Here is an 18508-nt window from a genome sequence, read left to right on the forward strand (position 1 = left end):
TCATGGATTAGATTGGGGATGAGAGTTGAAACAGGGTTGACAAAATGTACACACCAAAATCTTTGTAGACACTACTGTTGTTGATGAATGTGTATGAAATTAATGTATGATATATATATATATATATATATATATACTTCCTCCCTGCTATAGTGTGTCATACAACACTGTATTTATAGCTATGCTACAAGCAGCATTGTGACTGTTTGGTCTCTTACTTTGAAATTCACTTCACCTGTGTGAAGGGTTGGAAGTTAACAGAAGGCTTGAGGCAAAATGCCCCTAAAAAAAACATGAAATCTGGATGACGGGGGCTTTTAAATGCCCTCGTAAAATAGACAGCTGAACAAAGACTTCATAGGTTTTGCAAAGCGCAGTGTTTCCACTATCTGATTCCACCAGCAGCACAGCGCCACCGCTAAATGACCAAGCCACTGCTGAAATGTCAACTTTGTACATAATCACGACCAACGCAAAACACACGCACTCCCTCTGCTCGAGAGCAGTGGACTGTAGCTGGCGGGGAGAGAACGGGAGGTTCGCTTCTCCGTCTCTCTCTCTCTCTCTCTCTCTCCTGTTTGCATGAGGGCGGGGCTGAGCTTCACACACACACTCACACACAGCGGACAGCGAAGCAAAGAGGCCACAGAGGACAGAATGAAACGGACTTGAGGTGATACTTTACTAGAGGCGACTACGACCGCTCGCCGCCATAAATGCAACAGAATCCAGCAGTAAGGGAGACTGTACGAGCAATTTCTCAAACAACTGTTGAACAGGCAGAACATAAACTTCGATGTGTTTGACTTCCACACTCTACTCTGGCTCCCCTCTCATCCACAGCCGCTGTGGTTTACAGACATACAGAGCTCCTTATGTTAATAGCGAACTGATATGAACTCAGAACGGACGTTCATTGTTTGTAACAATCCAATCTAATAAGCTAAATATGTGAAAATGAGTAGAAGACTGTAGGCTGACAGCAGCCTGCCCCCTCCTCTCTACCAGCACTACCTGCAGCAGTGAGTGTGAGCAGCAGCAGCAGCAGCAGCAGAGGAGATGGTGAATTATGCATTTTCAACATTTATTTCAACATCATTTTGACATTTATTACAACTACAGCTATCTGGGCCTCCAGAACCCTGCTGGTGTCAAAAGCTCCTGTAAATTAACATGAATATGAGGAACAATTCTCTGCTAGTTAAGTTTTTCCTGCTGCTGATTTTCGCAAATATGGATCCTGGCGTCATGCACGCAGCTACCAAAGAGCCTCTGATATGATATGATATGATAGTGGAACACTACACAGCTTCATCAGCAGTATCCTGCTATAAGGACAATCAGCAATGTTGCTGATGTTGAACTGTGATGTTGATACATAAAAATAAAATATGCATTAAGTAAGTAAAAACCACTCACGCAGTTCTAATCTGTAACTGGGATTATAACTCAGTGTGAGTATTTTTTTACACATGAAATATTCTTGCATTATATGTTTGGCTGTTCCCTTCACTTTTTTAATAAGAATCATTGTCAAGGCCCTTGTAAAAAAAAAAAAAAAAAGTAATTTCCTACCCTGCCTCTGTGTGTGTCTGCTGGTTCTGTGATAAATGTACAGCCTCCAGTGTGAAAGGTGCTGGGCTGGAGCACACCTGGATTACATCACCAACAGCACCACACTACTACAAAGTAATCCAACTCACTAATATACACATCATACTGGTCAGTATGCAGTTAACAGAGGTTTGCATCTGCATTATGGGACATATTTTACCTCGGAACATTTAAATGCAGGTCGCTGTGGGAATATGCTCAGACTCAGTGATCAGGAGAAGTTAAACCTACTGCCTTTTTAGACTGTTGAAAATATGTATTTTCTGACACATATTACAAGAAAATGAAATATCACTACATACTACTAAACATAACAATAATCTGATCTTCCTCTTTTTAAGCACAGTCAGAGAAAAGTTCACTTAGCTGCTAGTAGCTAGCAGTGCAGTGCAGTGAGGTAGTTTGTTTAACAGACGCAAAACCGCAGTCATGTCCTTTCAGATACCATAATGATACAGATGTGTTTCCTCTTTCTTGTCAAAAGCATCTTTTGGGCTGAATGTAAACGGAACAGTCAACCCACATGCAAAGAGCTTATTAACTAACCAGACTCCATCTGACACTTTCATTTGATAGTTTGGCAAACTCACAGACATTAATTATCTAGAAATCATTCAGTTTGCCAGCAGCCGTTATCTTTCCAGCCAGTAAGGAGCACAAGCTGAACCTCTCACCTGGAGAGACCACAGGCTGTAGTCCAAGTCACAGCTGTTGTCGTTTGATAATTGCACTCTGTGAAATAACAATTAATGGTTCATCCCTACTTTTGTGCCTTGTTACTGTTACTGAAAACCTCATCTGAATTGTATATCTCTAATATTTGTTTGCCACTAAAAAATATCAACTAATTAGAGTTGTAACTGTAAAGTAATTGTGGAGATAGAGAGTTGTAGGGCTGGGCTTAAGTAGTTTTAAGGTTGTGTATCATCTACAGTGGTTTCAGAGATTATTCACTTTTTCCAATTTTGTTTTGTTAAAGATTCAGTTTGCATTAAGTTCTGCATTTTTGGTAGTCTTGTAGTCTCTTGTAGGTATTTAGAGCCTTTGCTTTGGTGCTCTCCTCAGCTGCTTCCTGTTTGCTTTGATTATCTTGACTTATCACTACAACTTCATTGGCGTCCATCTGTGGAGATACAAGATAGATAGACGTGTGTATGTGTGTGTGTGTGTGTGTGTGTGTGTGTATACAATAAGGTCCAACAATTGACAGTGCTCATTGAGCCAGAATCCAAAGGCCAAGCAGCTCTGTCTGACACCGCTCCCTCTTCACTGTATGGTGCTCTATATTTACTGTCTGAGTGTGTAAATGTATTCACTATATAGTGTCCTGGAAAATCCCACTACAACAACATTCTCTACACCTGCCAATAATGACACAAATGATGATGATGATGATGAGTGAGTGTCTGAAATCTGAACCTACTGCTCACTACTGAGTAAACTGTTATACAAGGAGTAGTCAATGAGCCAACGAGGGAGTGATTTAAGCCTCTGTAGACCTTCACAATCAAACTGTGTGCAGGCACAGATCTTAGTAAGGGTATTAAAGAGTTTTTAAAGACCGACTGTTCCCAGGAGCACAGTACGCAGAGCCGGACATCCTCCAGAATTCTGTAACTCGGCAAGAAGGACCAAGAGCCTGTTGGCCACTAAAACAGAGCTTCAGAAGTTGTCTGCAGAGTTAATCCTAAGTTAAAGACATATGACAAAACCTGTGGAGTTTATCAGACGCCACAAGGAGATTGGTCAGAAGTCATGGAAGGATGACCTCACTCACTGGTGTGGCTTCAGGATCAATCTGTGAATGTCCTTGAATGGCCCAGCTGGAGCCCAGACTTGAAGCAGACCTGAAGCAGACCTGAACCAGACCTGAACCAGACCTGAAGCAGACCTGAACCAGACCTGAAGCAGACCTGATCTGCTAGGAAGAATGGGAGAAACTGCTCAGAGCTTGTAGAGACAGACTTGAAGGGGTCTTTCAGCTCGTTCCAGCTCTTCATTGAAGTTATATGATGTTTCTACTCACCAGACTCCTGTTCATTTGTTTGTTTGTTTGTGAATTGCTGCACCATCCATAGACACAGTTCTCCAAAATCCAGCCAGAGAGATTAGCTGTGTGTGGAAGCTTAGAGATGTCCACTAGAAGTCCAAACCAAGACCTCACTGTAAACTAATAGAAAGAGAAGAATTATAAGCCTTTATATAAAGAACCTTTCTTTATATAAATATAAAGAATGATGAAATTCAAAGCTTCATGTCCAGATCACGTAGCATATTTAATGATGATCATGAGTGTTATTCCAAAAGCTGACGAGACATTTTGTTCTTCTCGTTTTTCCCATCCAGCGATGCGGACCACGATAGACGAACTCCGTCTCCAGACGTCATCATCCTGTCAGACAATGAGGCCTCCAGTCCCAGAACAACGCCTCGCCCCGAGGAGCACCTGCACCACGCCAACCTGGACATGTTCAAGGTAAAAAAAAAACATCGGCAGCTGTCACTTCTTTCAACTCTGCACAGCTCAAAAGGAAAAAGGCTCTCTAATTAACTTTGAATTGTACAACAGTTTTAAACTTGATTAACATGTCAGAGTCAGAGCTGTCAAAATGAACGCCTTAATTGTCCTGGATTAATCAACATAATGAAAGCATTAATAAGACATCACAGCAATAGAGCTTCTACATGGGAAATCATTAATGATGGAAAACAGTAGTACAAAGTACAGTAGAAATTGAAATGAATTGTAAGGATCACAATCCGAAAGTGCTGCATTCAATGTCTTTATTTAAAGGTGTGTTCAGAGTTCTCAAGCTTGAAAGTTGTGTAACTAGTTGCCTTAAATTTGCCATCTCAAGACCATGTGTCACTGTTATTGTGTGTGTGTGTGTGTGTGTGTGTGTGTGTGTGTGTGTGTGTTCCAGGGGAAGACGGGAGAGGAGAGGCAGCAGATGATCAAAGCTCTGAGAGAGGAGCTGCGTCTAGAGGAAGCTCGCCTGGTGCTGCTGAAGAAGCTCAGGCAGAGTCAGATGCAGAAGGAGAATGTGGTGCAGAAGGTCAGTGCTGCTGCTAACACACACACTTACTATACACACTTACTACACACACTAGTAGCTGCTTGGCTGACATTGTGCTGCAGAGGTTTGGTTTACCTGCTGACCTTGCTGTGGTGTAATGCATATTAACAACATGACTAGACACTGACAAGATTCTTCCACAGTAGACGTCTTAGTGTTTAAGATCTTTAACTCTTTTTCTTACCATGTAAGCAGCCATTTATTTCACTAAAATATAAAAAAAAACATTTTCACAACATCCTGATGTAGGCAATCCTTCAAGGTGAGCATCATTAGGTGAGCAGGCCTTAAGGGTCGGAGGCTGGCCATGAAGGGAATATAAAACAGTGGCTCTCAAAGGGGTCCGTGAAATAATTTGCTATAAATTACTTGCGCCACGCTGTGCAACAAAACAAGTAGCCATACTCATAGAACCTGAGGTTTGTGTTCATTACTCCCACCCACGTTAGCTTTGGGCCAATAGAAACTCTGATATGATTGTGACACATCATGTCAATCTATCATGAATCACTCACTTCACTCACAGCACAACAAAGCGTTCTGCTGCTGCTTAGCTTGGCTTATTAGCTAGCTAGCTAGCTGGTGAGCATGGAGAGATATTTGAATCAGTCCACGTTGTCATGTGACACTAAGCTCATACTAGCTAAAGTGAGAAAATATGATGACAGCTATATGTAGATTGGTTTTATTCAGAACAGCAACAGGAGATCAAAATGTCTCATATGTCTTCAGGTGCTAGCGTACGAAACCATGAAGCTAGCCACGCTAAAGCTACATCTGATTACTAAGTCCTCCATGTTACAGATCAACTGGTTTTCCTGTTAACTGGTTACTTTTGTTTGTAAACATCGGGCGTTTCTCATGGCAACAGCAGATGTCCCAAAACCAGTTGTTTTTTCCTCAAAATAAAAACTCCCTACCCAGGTTTCCATCCCAGGTGTGACACCTAAAGGAAAACTTAGGGTGCATTGTGCAGGACCAGTGAGCCGTGCAGCTTTCAGGATAACTCATACACCCAAACACACTGCCTGTTTTCAAGCAAAAACAACTGCATATTGTCTTCCAGGTTTAAAATACCTCTGCTAGATTAACTGGTGACCACAAGACCATCCTGTGAGCAATTTTCCATTCAGTTGGATGAATCAACGGACGTTGTCGCTTAGTTGATTGTTTTGGTTCACTATCCATGGGAAGGGAACGTTTTAGAGGACTCCGTAGTTTAAGGAGGTGCCTGGGAGGATGACGGGGGAGGATAAATGTTTAAAAGTATGTAAGCATAGAGATATTAACATGATTCACATTGAAACATGTTATAGTTTATCAGTATGAAAGAGATCTGAAGTGTTTAGGTTGAAAAGTTTTAGAATACAAATAGTTCCAACGGCATCTAAGAGTACAAATGGTGGTGAGCATGTGTTTAATGAGTGTAATGATTATGAGGGGGTCCTCTGTAAGGGGTCCCTGGCCCCAAAAAGAACCCCTGGCCTAAAATAACTCCACCTCAGCCTGCTAGTGTTGCAGCATTGCTCGCCTCTACAACTGCCTACAGTGCATCATGTTGCTGCACATACAAATAAAAATTAGCACGTATGAATGTAAAAAAAATGATTGATGAATGACGGTTCTCACACCCAGTTCAGCAAAATACACAGATTCACTAAACTCAGAAACTCACAAACCTGTTATCTCTCCTTGTAGCAAAGCACAGTGTGCAGAACATTTAGGTAGCAGCTGCTCATCTCTGGCCAACACTGACTTTAATCACTCACTTTAATGCACAGATGAAGGAGCGCTACCACCAACACATTCAGTACATGGACAACCAGCACCAGCATTACAGTAAACTGGACATCTGCTGAACTTTACTGTGTATCTGAAGTATTTTGGGGGTATTTCTACCAACAGCAAAAGCAGGCATGATGGTTACTGTGATGGATCATCTAACTGGAGCTGATCTTCACAGTGTACAGAAACAAAAGGCTGCCTGGGAGGAAGAGATAACCAATAACACATGTAGAATACTATGATGTGCTTCTAAAAATGAAAAGTGTGATCCGAGCATGAAGGTTCAATCTTAAACCTTAGAAACACACAAGTTAGTCAGTCATCATGTGAGCTAAGCTCTGTTGTAGTCCTTTCAGATCGGCTGTTGTTAATCTAAAATAAGCTGTAAATGGGTGCTGTAATATGATCTAAAATATAATATGTAATATGAAGTGAAAAAAGAATATTGTTGTTTTTAATAATGTGTTGATGCATGTGTGCAGGTTCCGGTTGTCCAGAACGCTGCCTCCTCTGTGCAGCCTCCTCCCATCCACAGCTCTCCTGGCCTGGGGAAGCTGCCGGTGCGGCCGGGCCTGCACAACCCAGAGCCCCAGAACCTCCGCACTGCACAGGTGTGTGTGTGTGTGTGTGTGTGTGTGTGTGTGTGTGTGTGTGTGTGTGTGTGTGTGTGTGTGTGTGTGTGTGTGTATGCATACGCTCCTATACATGTCAGAAAGGATTTCATTGCTTTACTTGGGGTGAGGACATGATCTGTCCTCTCTTTTTCAGATAGGAATGTAAGAACAGCATAAACTTTGGTTAGAAGCTGGATGTGGATACTAGCCCTTGTAGACTCATACATACCATGATGTCATGACACTGCAAGGACACTGGGCCAAAAGGGGTTAAAATGCCATCTAAAACCATTTTTCTTTAAGGTTTAACAATTTACTTTTTTGCAAACGTGCGGGGTGAGCTGCCTTACATATGATAGACTGAAAATGTTCCTCTACTTTGAACTCTCTATTGAGGATCCTTACTTCATAGATGATCCAGTTTTTTTCTTAGTTCCTGTCTAACTGCAGATTATAATAAATAACTCCTGTGCATATTCTCAACATGTCAAATATCAAATCTCAAAAAGCTTCTACATCAACAATGGGGAAAAAATGTTCTAAGTGAAGTGTGGTGAAGTCTGTAAGGCTGCAACGATTAGTGAATTAATCAATTAGTTGTCAACTATTAAATTAATCACCAACTAGTTTGATGATGGTAATTGTTCGTAATTGTCATTTTCTGAGAAAAAAGCTTCTTAAATGTGAATATTTTCTGGTTGCTATAGTGACAGTAAACTGAGTATCTTTGAGTTTCAAAACATTCAACATTTTCTGACATTTTATAGACCAAACAACTAATCCATTCATCGAGAAAATAATGGACAGATTAATGGATAATGAAAATAATCATTGGTTGCAGGCCTAGAAGTCTGCACCCCAAGCGGACTTCTCTGGAAGTCTCACAAAGTCCGTTTGAGGCCCCTTGTGGACTTGGATAGGCCAGTCCTGACACATCTGGACATTTAGAGGCTTAAACTCAACCCGTTAAACTTGAATTTGACTGTGTCTAAGCTGTGGACTTGATTAATGTGGTCTTAGATGCGATTCATCTGAAGGAATCTTAACAGAAAACTAAGCAGAGATACAATTTCATCCAACATAGGTGAACGTTCCCAAACACACAGCCAGCAGAATGTCTAGCCTAAAGATTCTCCAGCTCTCTTCAAAGATTCTCTTCAGCCCTCTGTGATCCTAATGAGACAGAGGTCTGCTTCATCAGGTCAGGGTAAAGGTTCAGGTGCAGACGTTTGATGTAGTGGAGCCGTGGTGTAGACTGACATCAGGACTGAGTTCAGTGCAGAGAATGAATGGGTTAGTGGAAGGTCTCACTGTGTGTGTGTGTGTGTGTGTGTGTGTGAGAGAGAGAGAGAGAGAGAGAGAGAGAGAGAGAGAGAGAGAGAGAGATAATGAGTCAGTCTCCTACTGAAAGCCTTTGTTCTTGTGCTTTGTTCCTCCATTACATGTTGAGATGGTATTAAATATTCAGCGGATCTCTGTGTTTATGGATGACTGTGTGTGTGTGTGTGTGTGTGTGTGTATGGGGGTCTTTGTGTGTGCTGGATTGTCTTGTTAGCCTGCTCTGTATGGATGATGATGTTCTGCCTGGTTTGTCAGTTCACTCACTAAGCAGCTGCTGCCCTCTGCTGCCCACACTGTGTAGAGTATCTGTAGAAACACAACACACATGTAGCCTACCTCATATATTAGCAAGTAGATATCCACCTAGCTAAAGCTAAAACAGCTCAATCATACAACAGTTTAAAAAATCAATACAAACTTAATACATGAATAAATTAAGAAAAAAACAAGACTTAATATGAGAAACAGCTGTCAGTGTATAACACATTACAGTTCAACAGATGTCTCCAAATGTAAGTAGATTAAAGTGAACTCCTGGTGATAGGGCTGGGCTTTGATAGCATTTAATCATATCTGCCAAATACCTTCCAATCACTTCTCCAATCAATTTATGTTTAGCTTCACTAATTAAAGTAAGTCAGCTCTTGTTAGCTGTAAAGACAAAAATACACATACACACATATTGAAATAACTGCTGATTTTGACACATTACCAAAACAGATCTAAACAGTGAAGGTCCTGATTCACATATTGATATGAAGGTATCCTGGTGGCTCAGGGGTTAAAGTTGCAATAAATAACATTCAGCCTCACTAGATGTCAGCAAACAACTATTTGCTATGTAAGATATAGTGAAGTAATGGCGACCTGAGCAGAGAATGAAGTCACACTCCCTCTGTGTGTGTTGTTATCAGCTTCTCTGTTCTTTATTTTGGTAGCCAATCCAGTCATGCATGCATTTTATTTCATGTTAGTGCATTTGAGCATGTATGTTAATGCATGCCAGTCCCTCCGTGTCCTCCTTGTCCATTTCCAAGATGGCGGCCATGTCACAAACTTTCTCAAATGACAGCTAAACAGTACACTAAAATATGTTTCTGAAAAAGTTTGAGGTAAGAAACAGGCAGCGTAGTAACAGAATCTCAATCCATGTTGGATCAGCACTGCCTAGTTTGATCTGAGCTTTCTTTCTTTCTCTTTTCCAACTTAATTGAGTAAACAATGCACACATTTTGGTCTTAGATGTTGGTGCTATACTGCGACATCTAGTGGCTGAACGTCATGTATTGTAACTTTAAAGACATTGAGATGACTCATCACTGTGTTGGTGTTGTTGGACCAACAAGTCTACTTGCGGTTGTGGTACGTCGTCACAGAGTAGTGTTTCTTTTTTCTCACAAACTGGCTGATTACAGACACCAGCTTGCAGAAAGAAGAGGAGATCTGTTGTTTTCATTCTCCCGCACACAAGATAAACAAAAGTATCTTTTTAGGACATGGAGGACTCTGAACTGACCAGACTACAGCCCAGTTTAGTTCTGGACTGTTGTCAAATTATTTACAGAATGAACATTCATTATCTACAGCTGATGTACTCTGATTTGACTGAAACAACATACATACAGTAATAGCAGTGCTGCATAACAACAGATTACTCAACCCCCACCCACTCATCACCCTCCCAAAACCTGCCATCTGCTAGCTGTTGGCTGGATTCACTGCAACATCAAACTTACAGCATATTGCTTGTTATGTCTGTTTTAATATAAAAACACATACATTAGATGCTTAACTCACATTATTATTATTATTATTATTATTATTATTATTATTATTATTATTATTATTATTATTATTATTATTATTATTATTATTATTATTATTATTATGGAACAGGCCCTCTGTAATGTATCTTTGATGACATTATTCAAACCAGAAGGTTTCTGTCCAACAGAATGAAATGTCTCTTTATTCTCTTTATTAATGCTCGTCTGTTTTTTTCCTCTCTGCAGGGTCACACAGTCATCAGGTCAGCAGCCAACGCCAACCTGCCGCCCATGCTGATGTCCCAGCGAGTGATAGCACCCAACCCCGCCCAGCTGGGCCAGCGGGTTTCCTCCAAGCCCGGCATGGGCCGCTCCAACTCCAGCATGGGCAACCCCATCAGCTACCAGCAGGTACAGATCCCAACCAGTCCCAGCTGTCTCTGCGCCGCATCCAATAATACACTTGTGTTGACTGAGGAGGAAGCATCATCTCTGTGTCTGTGTAAACTAACATTAACAGTTGAGTTGAACAGGTGAGAGCAGTGGATCCCACAGCAGCCAGACTGAAGCAGCTTGAATTAGAGCTATGAGGATGAACAGGCTGGACTGAAAGTTACAGACGTTTTTTAAAGCCGTGGTTATGAGCTGCGTGTTAATCACGACGTTCAGCATGTTGATTATTTTCTGAGATGAACGTAGTTTTTGTCACTTTCACCAGCTACCCCTGCAGTTACTCTGGATACATGTATTCACCAGGACAATATTAGTTCAAACAACACATAGCATGTTGACCACAAGTCTATATTCACCATCAGTATGTCTCTCTGTGTGCTGGGCAGACGGACCATCTCCTCCTCATTATCAACCATTAACACAAGCATGGAGGAGTACTGTGATGTGCAGCAACATGTTTACTGTGTCATTCAGGCAAACACTGTGCTGTTGCTGCGTCTAAAAAACCAAAATATAAAATATGAAGTTTTTTTAGGTCTAATGTGTTTACTGCACATTGCTGAGTCATGTAACGGTGAAAGGTAAAGTGCACGTCGTGTTCCTGATCACTTTATGTCTGCTTCTGAAGGGGGGAATGTTCTAAACAGCCACTGCTATACAGAGTGAGCCTTGTCAAAGTAATAGTCATGAGAATTTCTAATAGGGTTTCTTGTTTATTCTTATTACATGTTTCATATGTTTGATATTCTTATTACATGTTTTATTCTTATTTATATGTTTCACAATGATCTAAAGTGGGATGTGTGTTAAAATACAACATACAAACAGCTACAGTAGGTGAGGATTTTGAAGGGTAAACAGAAGTGACGTTTTCATCACCTTTACTTTGATAAGGCCAGACAGCAGATTTTGTGGCAGCAGGAGAGATGAAGCCTTACAGACAACAGTTCAAATGATTCGGTGTATCTGACAGGATGTGGTGAAAGACAATGATCCAGGAGTCATATGCTTCAGATGATTGTAGGTGTTGTTTTTGATCATAGCGCAGGGCGTGCAGCTGCTCCGACCACCAACTATCACAGTATAACAGAACTCTGACACATTACTAATCAACAGAGGATGTGTGTCTCCCCTGTAGGCCAGCCAGCAGGTGGCAGCTTCCCAGCGCTCAGGCTCCAGTGCCATGTACATGAACCTGGCCCACATGCAGGCAGCGGCGGCGGCGGGGGCCAGCGGGGTGGCGGGCGGCCTGGGCGGAGCCTCGGCCGTCAGCCCTTCCACCATGTCCAGCTCGGCCAGCGGCGGGGTGAGCTCCATGGCCGACCAGGCCAGCAGCCAGGCGGCAGCCAAGCTGGCCCTGAGGAAGCAGCTGGAGAAAACCCTGCTGGAGATCCCCCCACCCAAACCCCCAGCCCCGCTCCTCCACTTCCTGCCCTCTGCAGCCAACAGCGAGTTCATCTACATGGTGGGGCTGGAGGAGGTGGTACAGAGCGTCCTCGACAGTCAGGGTAAGCAGCAGACACATCTGCATCACTTTCTCATATCATTGTGTGAATGTCTGACGTGAAAACCTGTGAGGGATAAAGTAAAGCACCACATATAGACTGAGCCACTTCATGTGTCTGGGGCAGATTGAACAGCCATCCAATCATCTACATGGTGCTGTTTGTAAAAATTGAAAGGTGATTGTGTAAAGTAAAGTGTCCCAACACCCACACATGTAACAGTCAAGCAGCTACTTGTGTGACGTGTATCCAGTAACTGCCGACAGCTTCCAAGAGCCCGTTAAGACCTCATGCATGTTGAGGACACATGCAGATACATGACTCAGTGAAGCTCAGATGTTTTATTGGTTTTATTTCATTTCCGCAGAATGAACAAAACAGTCAGATTAATCAAACTGCATTACTGTTCTAATCAGATGTCACACACATGCAGGAGCTGAAGGACTAATACAATTAATGAAGCAATCAAACAGAGTTATCTAGAAGCCTGCAGGTGTTCTGCACATTTGCTGTTTTCTATGATTGATTTTTTTTACATGGGAAGTTGAACTGATAAACGTTACATGGACCCAGTTATGTTTGAACTCTGAGATATATCTCCCACACAGTTCTTTCTACATTGATGTAAACCTACTCAACTTAAAGCGGAGACTTTGCACTTTAATGTCATATCTATTATTTTATTTACAATTAACTGTCAGGTAGTAGTATTATCAGCCTCATTAAGAAAAATAGATAATAATGTTAATATCAGCTGGTAAGCAGTGATAATCATCTGTAGAGGTTCTGCCATAAGTCAACAATAAGTCCAGCATGTCATAAACGTCAACTTCTTCATGTTTGTTCATTATTGTCAATCTTACAACAAGTTTACAGGTGCATTACCACCAACAGCTGGGCTGGTGTTATACAGTAGACTGTGGTGAATTGTGGGATACATTTGGCTGTAAAAGTGCTTCAAAGTGGTATTAGGAGAAGTGTTCATCAAGTGCAGGTTAAGTGGACTGTGTGTTGTTATCTTTCTGACGTGGTACACACTTCCCTGCTAGTGTGTTAATGTATACACAAGTGCACTTTAGACTACAAGTGTGGGTTAGGGATGCTCACTGTATCGATGGTTGATAGATTATTGGTCAACAAGTGAGAAAATTAAATCATTGTTATTGTTCTGATAATGACATTTCAGCTGATAATTACGTCTGATAAAACGGAGCCGTGGCTGCAGTCTTCCCCTCTCTGCTGTCTGTCACTGCCTGTTTGCAATGAGGGCGGGGCCACACACACACACACACACACACACACACACACACACACACAAACTGCTTGTTACAAACTAGTATAAATTAATGTATCATTATTGTAGCGATGGTAAATACTCTTAACATTAATGTTGTAAAAAGAAGGGTTAGGGCGTTAGGGTTAAGGCGTTAGGGTAAGGGTTAGGGCATTAGGGTTAGGGCTTCAGGGTGTTGGGGTAAGGGCGTCAGGGGGTTAGGGTTACGGCGTTAGGGTTAAGGTGTTATGGTTAAGGCGTTAGGGTTAAGGCGTTAGGGTTAAGGCGTTAGGGTTGGGGCATTAGGGTTAGGGTTAGGGCATTAGGGTTAAGGTTGGGGCGTTAGGGTTAGGGTTAAGGCATTGGGGTTAGGGTTAGGGTTACAGGGTTAGGGTTAGGGCATTGTTTACAGTCTGCATCAATGAAAACTGAATACCTATACACTGAGTCAACAGCAACTTTATTACAATAGATATTTTCAATCACTCTTTGATCAAAATGTTGAAAAAACATTTAGACATACAGTTTGTGTGGTTTACAGTGTGTGTGGAGCCACAGCTTTCTAACCAGGTGAATGGGGTATAAATAGATGAACATTAGATGGAAACAGAAACGAAACAAAACACTTGAGGGATGAGGGTTATTGTTCACTGTCCATCATGGTTGAAGCAAGAAGCAGCACACCACCATCTCCACCTGTCATCCTCTGCTCTCTCTCTCTCTCTCTCTCTGTCTCTCTCTGTTGTAATGCACATGTGAGCGAGGCTCCGGATCGTTACTGTGTCGCTGTAAGCAGTCATGTCGGCTCTTCTCCGTAGGTAAACTCCGGGGGACGCTGGCCCGTATGGAACCCTTCTTCTGTGCCCAATGCAGAACTGACTTCACCCCCCACTGGAAGCAGGAGAAGAGCGGGCGAATCCTCTGTGAGCAGTGCATGACGTCCAATCAGAAGAAGGCTCTGAAGGCGGAGCACACTAACAGGCTGAAGAACGCCTTTGTGAAGGCTCTGCAGCAGGAGCAGGTCAGCAGCACTGTCCTTCCGCAACACATCCAGCATCTCTCTGCTTATGTATAGTTGTAATTTATGACACAAAGGCCATCTATATGTTCCTACTAGGAAGTTAGTTTCTGCAATATTAATGAAACATTTCTTATATTTGTATCAACTAAATGTTCTCTCACAAGATACTGTATATGGCCTTCATTTGACCTCCTTTGATCATGGTCTGTGCACCTTTGTGCCTTTAAAGAATAGATATGAGAGTGAAGAGTTATAAAAGGGCAAACTGTGACCCTCAGAACTATTGTCCTGAGCATCATGAGTACAGCTGGCCTTTACTGTCACTATCTGTTAAAGGCTGATGTAGACCAAGGGTATGAAAGCAACTGTTGGGAACCACTAATTCAGACACAGTTTAATTGATGTGAACACTGCTCCATGTGGATTATTGAACGCGTGTGCTTTCATATCAGGAGATTGAACAGAGGCTGCAGCAGCAGGCGGCCCTCTCCCCCAGCTCGGCCCCTACTGGCCCCAACGCCTCCAAGACTGACTCCATGATCCGACACCATGCCCTCCGCCAGGTACGGCGCAGCACGACACCCACCAGTCCCGCTTATAAAAGTGTCCCATCCATATATGTTTTAAGACACAGGAAGATACACTGCTTGAAATAATCATGTGGTTTATTTTCAACTAAAATATGTAATGATAGAAACCAGTCTTAGAGTGTGTATGTCTTTACATTTATATTCACTTTATATCAGTGAATATATTGATATTTTTGATATTATTATGTATTAAATATGACAGACAAGCTCATAGCAAATTAAAAGAGCTCTGAGTTTGATTGCATGATTTTAATATTTAGTTCATTCAGCCAAAGATGACAAGTTCATGATGGCATGGAACAAAGAAAGCATGTTTTAAGCTGGTAATGTATAATTGACTCAAACTAGTAATGCATGAACAAACTGTTGTTCACCTCCAGTTTACACTGTATCTGTGTAATCTGTGCACTGTGTGTGGCCATGGTGGTGGAGTTCATTGGATGTCTGTACTGTCTTCAGGCTCCCCAGCCTCAGGCCTCCCTGCAGAGAGGTCTGTCCAACTCTGCGCGAGGCGTCCTGTCTAACTTCGCCCAGGCCTCCCAGCTGTCAGTGGCTAGCAGCCTCATGGGGATGACCAGTGCAAAGCACTGTGGCAGTGGAGGCAGCAGTAGCAGCAGTAGCAGCAACAGACTGCAGCATGACAGCCGTCGCCAGATCTACAACATCCCAGGTACCTACAGCATACTGAGTGTTTCTGTGTCGGGTTCATCTCATGTTCACATTTAGGTCCTTTTCCACTGCAGGAACCTGGAGCTTCCCTTTACCTGAACTTTGAAGGTCCTTGCAATTCCACTGTATTTTACAAACTTGGTAGGCTAATGCAGCTGTGAGACAAACAACAAACAGACTCATAAATCAGAATCATAAAACAGTAAGGTGTCTTTATTGACCTGGTAGACAAAAGGCACAGTGTGCAGTTGAACACCATGTATATTCATCTACTTTATAAGACTAGATTACTTTCACTATTACTTTCATTATGATGAGTGGATCCAAAACCACATTTTACTCTTTAACTAGCAATTATTTTCATTATCAGTTCCCTGCTGATTATTTTCTCAATTAGTGGTTTTGTCTATAAAAATGTCAGAAAATAGTGAAAAGTGCCTGTTATAGTTTCTTAAAGCTCACAGAGATCCTAGCCTGACTGAGGCTTTTATGCTCAATGCGTTCTCCATTGCAGTACTGTCTGAAACACCAGGGACAATACTGTCATAGAAATAAAATGTTCTGTGAACAAGCAAGAAGTCAACAAGTGTTCCCATAGAACGTCACAGACCAAAACTGTGTGACGTGCTGCAGAGCTTCAGTTTGTCCCCTGAAGCAAACTCGTGATCCGGGCTATTCAAATAAAAACTGACTTGTCTTGATCAGAACAATAGTCATGTCACAATCACTACTGCTCTCAAGTTTCTCTTCAACAGAAATCATTTTCTTTCACTGATTAATTCCAGTCATTTCTACTTTGCTGTTTTTTTCATTCGGTTTTAATGAAACTTGACACTCGCTGCGGATGTTTCACATTAAAAAACGAAATGGAGGAATTGTGTGCTTTAAGCCACGGGAGCTCTTAATGTGAAACATCAGCAGGAAATGTTCATTCACAGTAGTAGTAGTAATGCAGTAGTGGTGAGTGTGACATGACTCTGTGGTAGAAATTTACAGTAAACGTAGAGGAAAAGTTGAGTTTGCATCAACAGCAAATTGAAACAGGAGCCTATCAGAAAACAGGGAAACTTCTCAAAATATAATGAAATCTACTTATAATAATGCCAATATTTTAGAATTGTTTGTGGACCTTACAGTACGCTCTCTGTGTTTCTGTCTCATCCCCTCCACAGGGTTAAATATTGCCTATCTGAACCCAGCGGCAGTTGGAGCCCATAAGAGCTCCAGCTTAGCAGACCGGCAGAGAGAGTACCTGTTGGACATGATCCCACCTCGATCCATATCGCAGTCCATCACCGGACAGAAATGAGCCCCGCCCAACAACCCTCCCGCCCCCTCTGAAGCCACCCCCCCACCCCCACCCCCCCCATCCCAACCCGCCCTCCTACCCCACACTGAAGCACTCCCAGATCAGCCAACATCCCCCACCCCACCCCACCCATCGCATGCAGTGCCTGTCCGTGTGCCTACCTTAAACCAACCCATGAAAATCCACCAAGTCAGACAAAGACACTAAACTGTCAGTGCATCTCAAATTTTCTTATTATAGTAAAAATTCTTCTTCGTCAGCGTTGTTTAACAAATGTAATTCCCATTATTATCGCTGTTGGTAGCACTATTATTATACCTGCAACTACCTTTTTTGCTTCAGTTACTATTACTCATTATGCTTTTTTCTTTTATAAGTGTTTGATCCATTTTTTTTGTTTCTCTGCTGTCACTCCCTTATTTTGGGGAGTGACAGTGTATCATTGTAGGGTCGCTTTAGGCCGTGATCATATAGGATTTTTTTGCTCCACTCAATTATAAAACTTAGATGTGAGTATTGCTAGTAACAGAAGATCAACAGGGTGCATTCTGGTTGCTATGCAACATAAAGTTTAACGACTTTGAAGCTTTGTAATCAGTGTTAGCTCGCTAACTTGAAGTAACAAAGTGGATAATATTGATAGGAACAAAACAGACAATATTAAGTTAGTAACTGCTCTGCTCGCTCTTCAAAAGAGGATGAAGAGCTCGTTCTAAAAAAAACGGAGAATGTGGGGGGAGGGCATGAATTTTGAGGACAGAGCACCCACACTTGTATCATCTCGCCGAAATGGCCCATTTCAAGAGCTGTTCTCACACTGATTCGCAGCTTAAGTTCAGACACATTCAGCTTGGAGTTCAGGGCAGCACCCCCAAATTTCGAGGAGTCACCCCCTGTGCCACCATCAAAGCTAATTAACTGGAAATGACTAACAAAAGGTGCAGACGTGTTCAAAAGAGAATCCTATGCGATCAGAGTTTTGAAAAACCTTTTTCCTTTGCTAGTCGGCTCCCACCATTCCCCCCATCAGTTTCCTCATTTCTGATGTCAGCATCTCCTGTCCAGATTTGACAGTTACTAGATGGATGTACACGGGACACACTGTAGTTGTACTAATCAGGACGGACAGATGCAGCAACATCCCTACTGCACCTCCAGCTGACCAGCAGAACAATACAGACTCCAGTAAGGAGAGCTGATGCGTCCACATGTGTCATTGCTACAGGCCGGAGATCATCTAGTATTCACAGGGAGGAAGATGGTCTCCCCATCAGAGAAAAAGCAAGTTGATTTTCCCTTCCTGGTTCCATCCCATCTCACCACCTGCCGCTCACCCCTCCATGTCCCCCCCCCCTCAATACCTTTGGTTATCCAGTATGCACAGACTGAACCCTTTCTACCCAGCAGCTCCTCTTTGACATCACATGTTCTTTGAAAGTGAAAAGGACTCAAATCTGAAGGTGGAAGCACGTTTTGTGCATCCAAACCACA

At 42.3% G+C, this 18508-nt stretch overlaps 1 protein-coding gene across 1 annotated transcript in view; it reads left to right on the forward strand.

Annotated features, from left to right (window-relative positions):
* The window catches only part of gatad2b (GATA zinc finger domain containing 2B), a 46194-nt gene extending 29161 nt beyond the window's left edge, over positions 1 to 17033 (forward strand). Inside the window, exons 3-11 of the mRNA XM_044336678.1 lie at positions 3961 to 4090; positions 4539 to 4670; positions 6959 to 7087; positions 10444 to 10608; positions 11789 to 12158; positions 14247 to 14449; positions 14902 to 15012; positions 15499 to 15709; positions 16881 to 17033. Coding sequence (XP_044192613.1) covers positions 3961 to 4090; positions 4539 to 4670; positions 6959 to 7087; positions 10444 to 10608; positions 11789 to 12158; positions 14247 to 14449; positions 14902 to 15012; positions 15499 to 15709; positions 16881 to 17017 — 1588 coding nt within the window. The 3' untranslated portion in view covers positions 17018 to 17033. The remainder of the gene's footprint in view (positions 1 to 3960; positions 4091 to 4538; positions 4671 to 6958; positions 7088 to 10443; positions 10609 to 11788; positions 12159 to 14246; positions 14450 to 14901; positions 15013 to 15498; positions 15710 to 16880) is intronic.
* Positions 17034 to 18508: the final 1475 nt, after the last annotated feature.

This window comes from Thunnus albacares, chromosome 19 (assembly GCF_914725855.1).
Source record: "Thunnus albacares chromosome 19, fThuAlb1.1, whole genome shotgun sequence".
NCBI lineage: Eukaryota > Metazoa > Chordata > Actinopteri > Scombriformes > Scombridae > Thunnus > Thunnus albacares.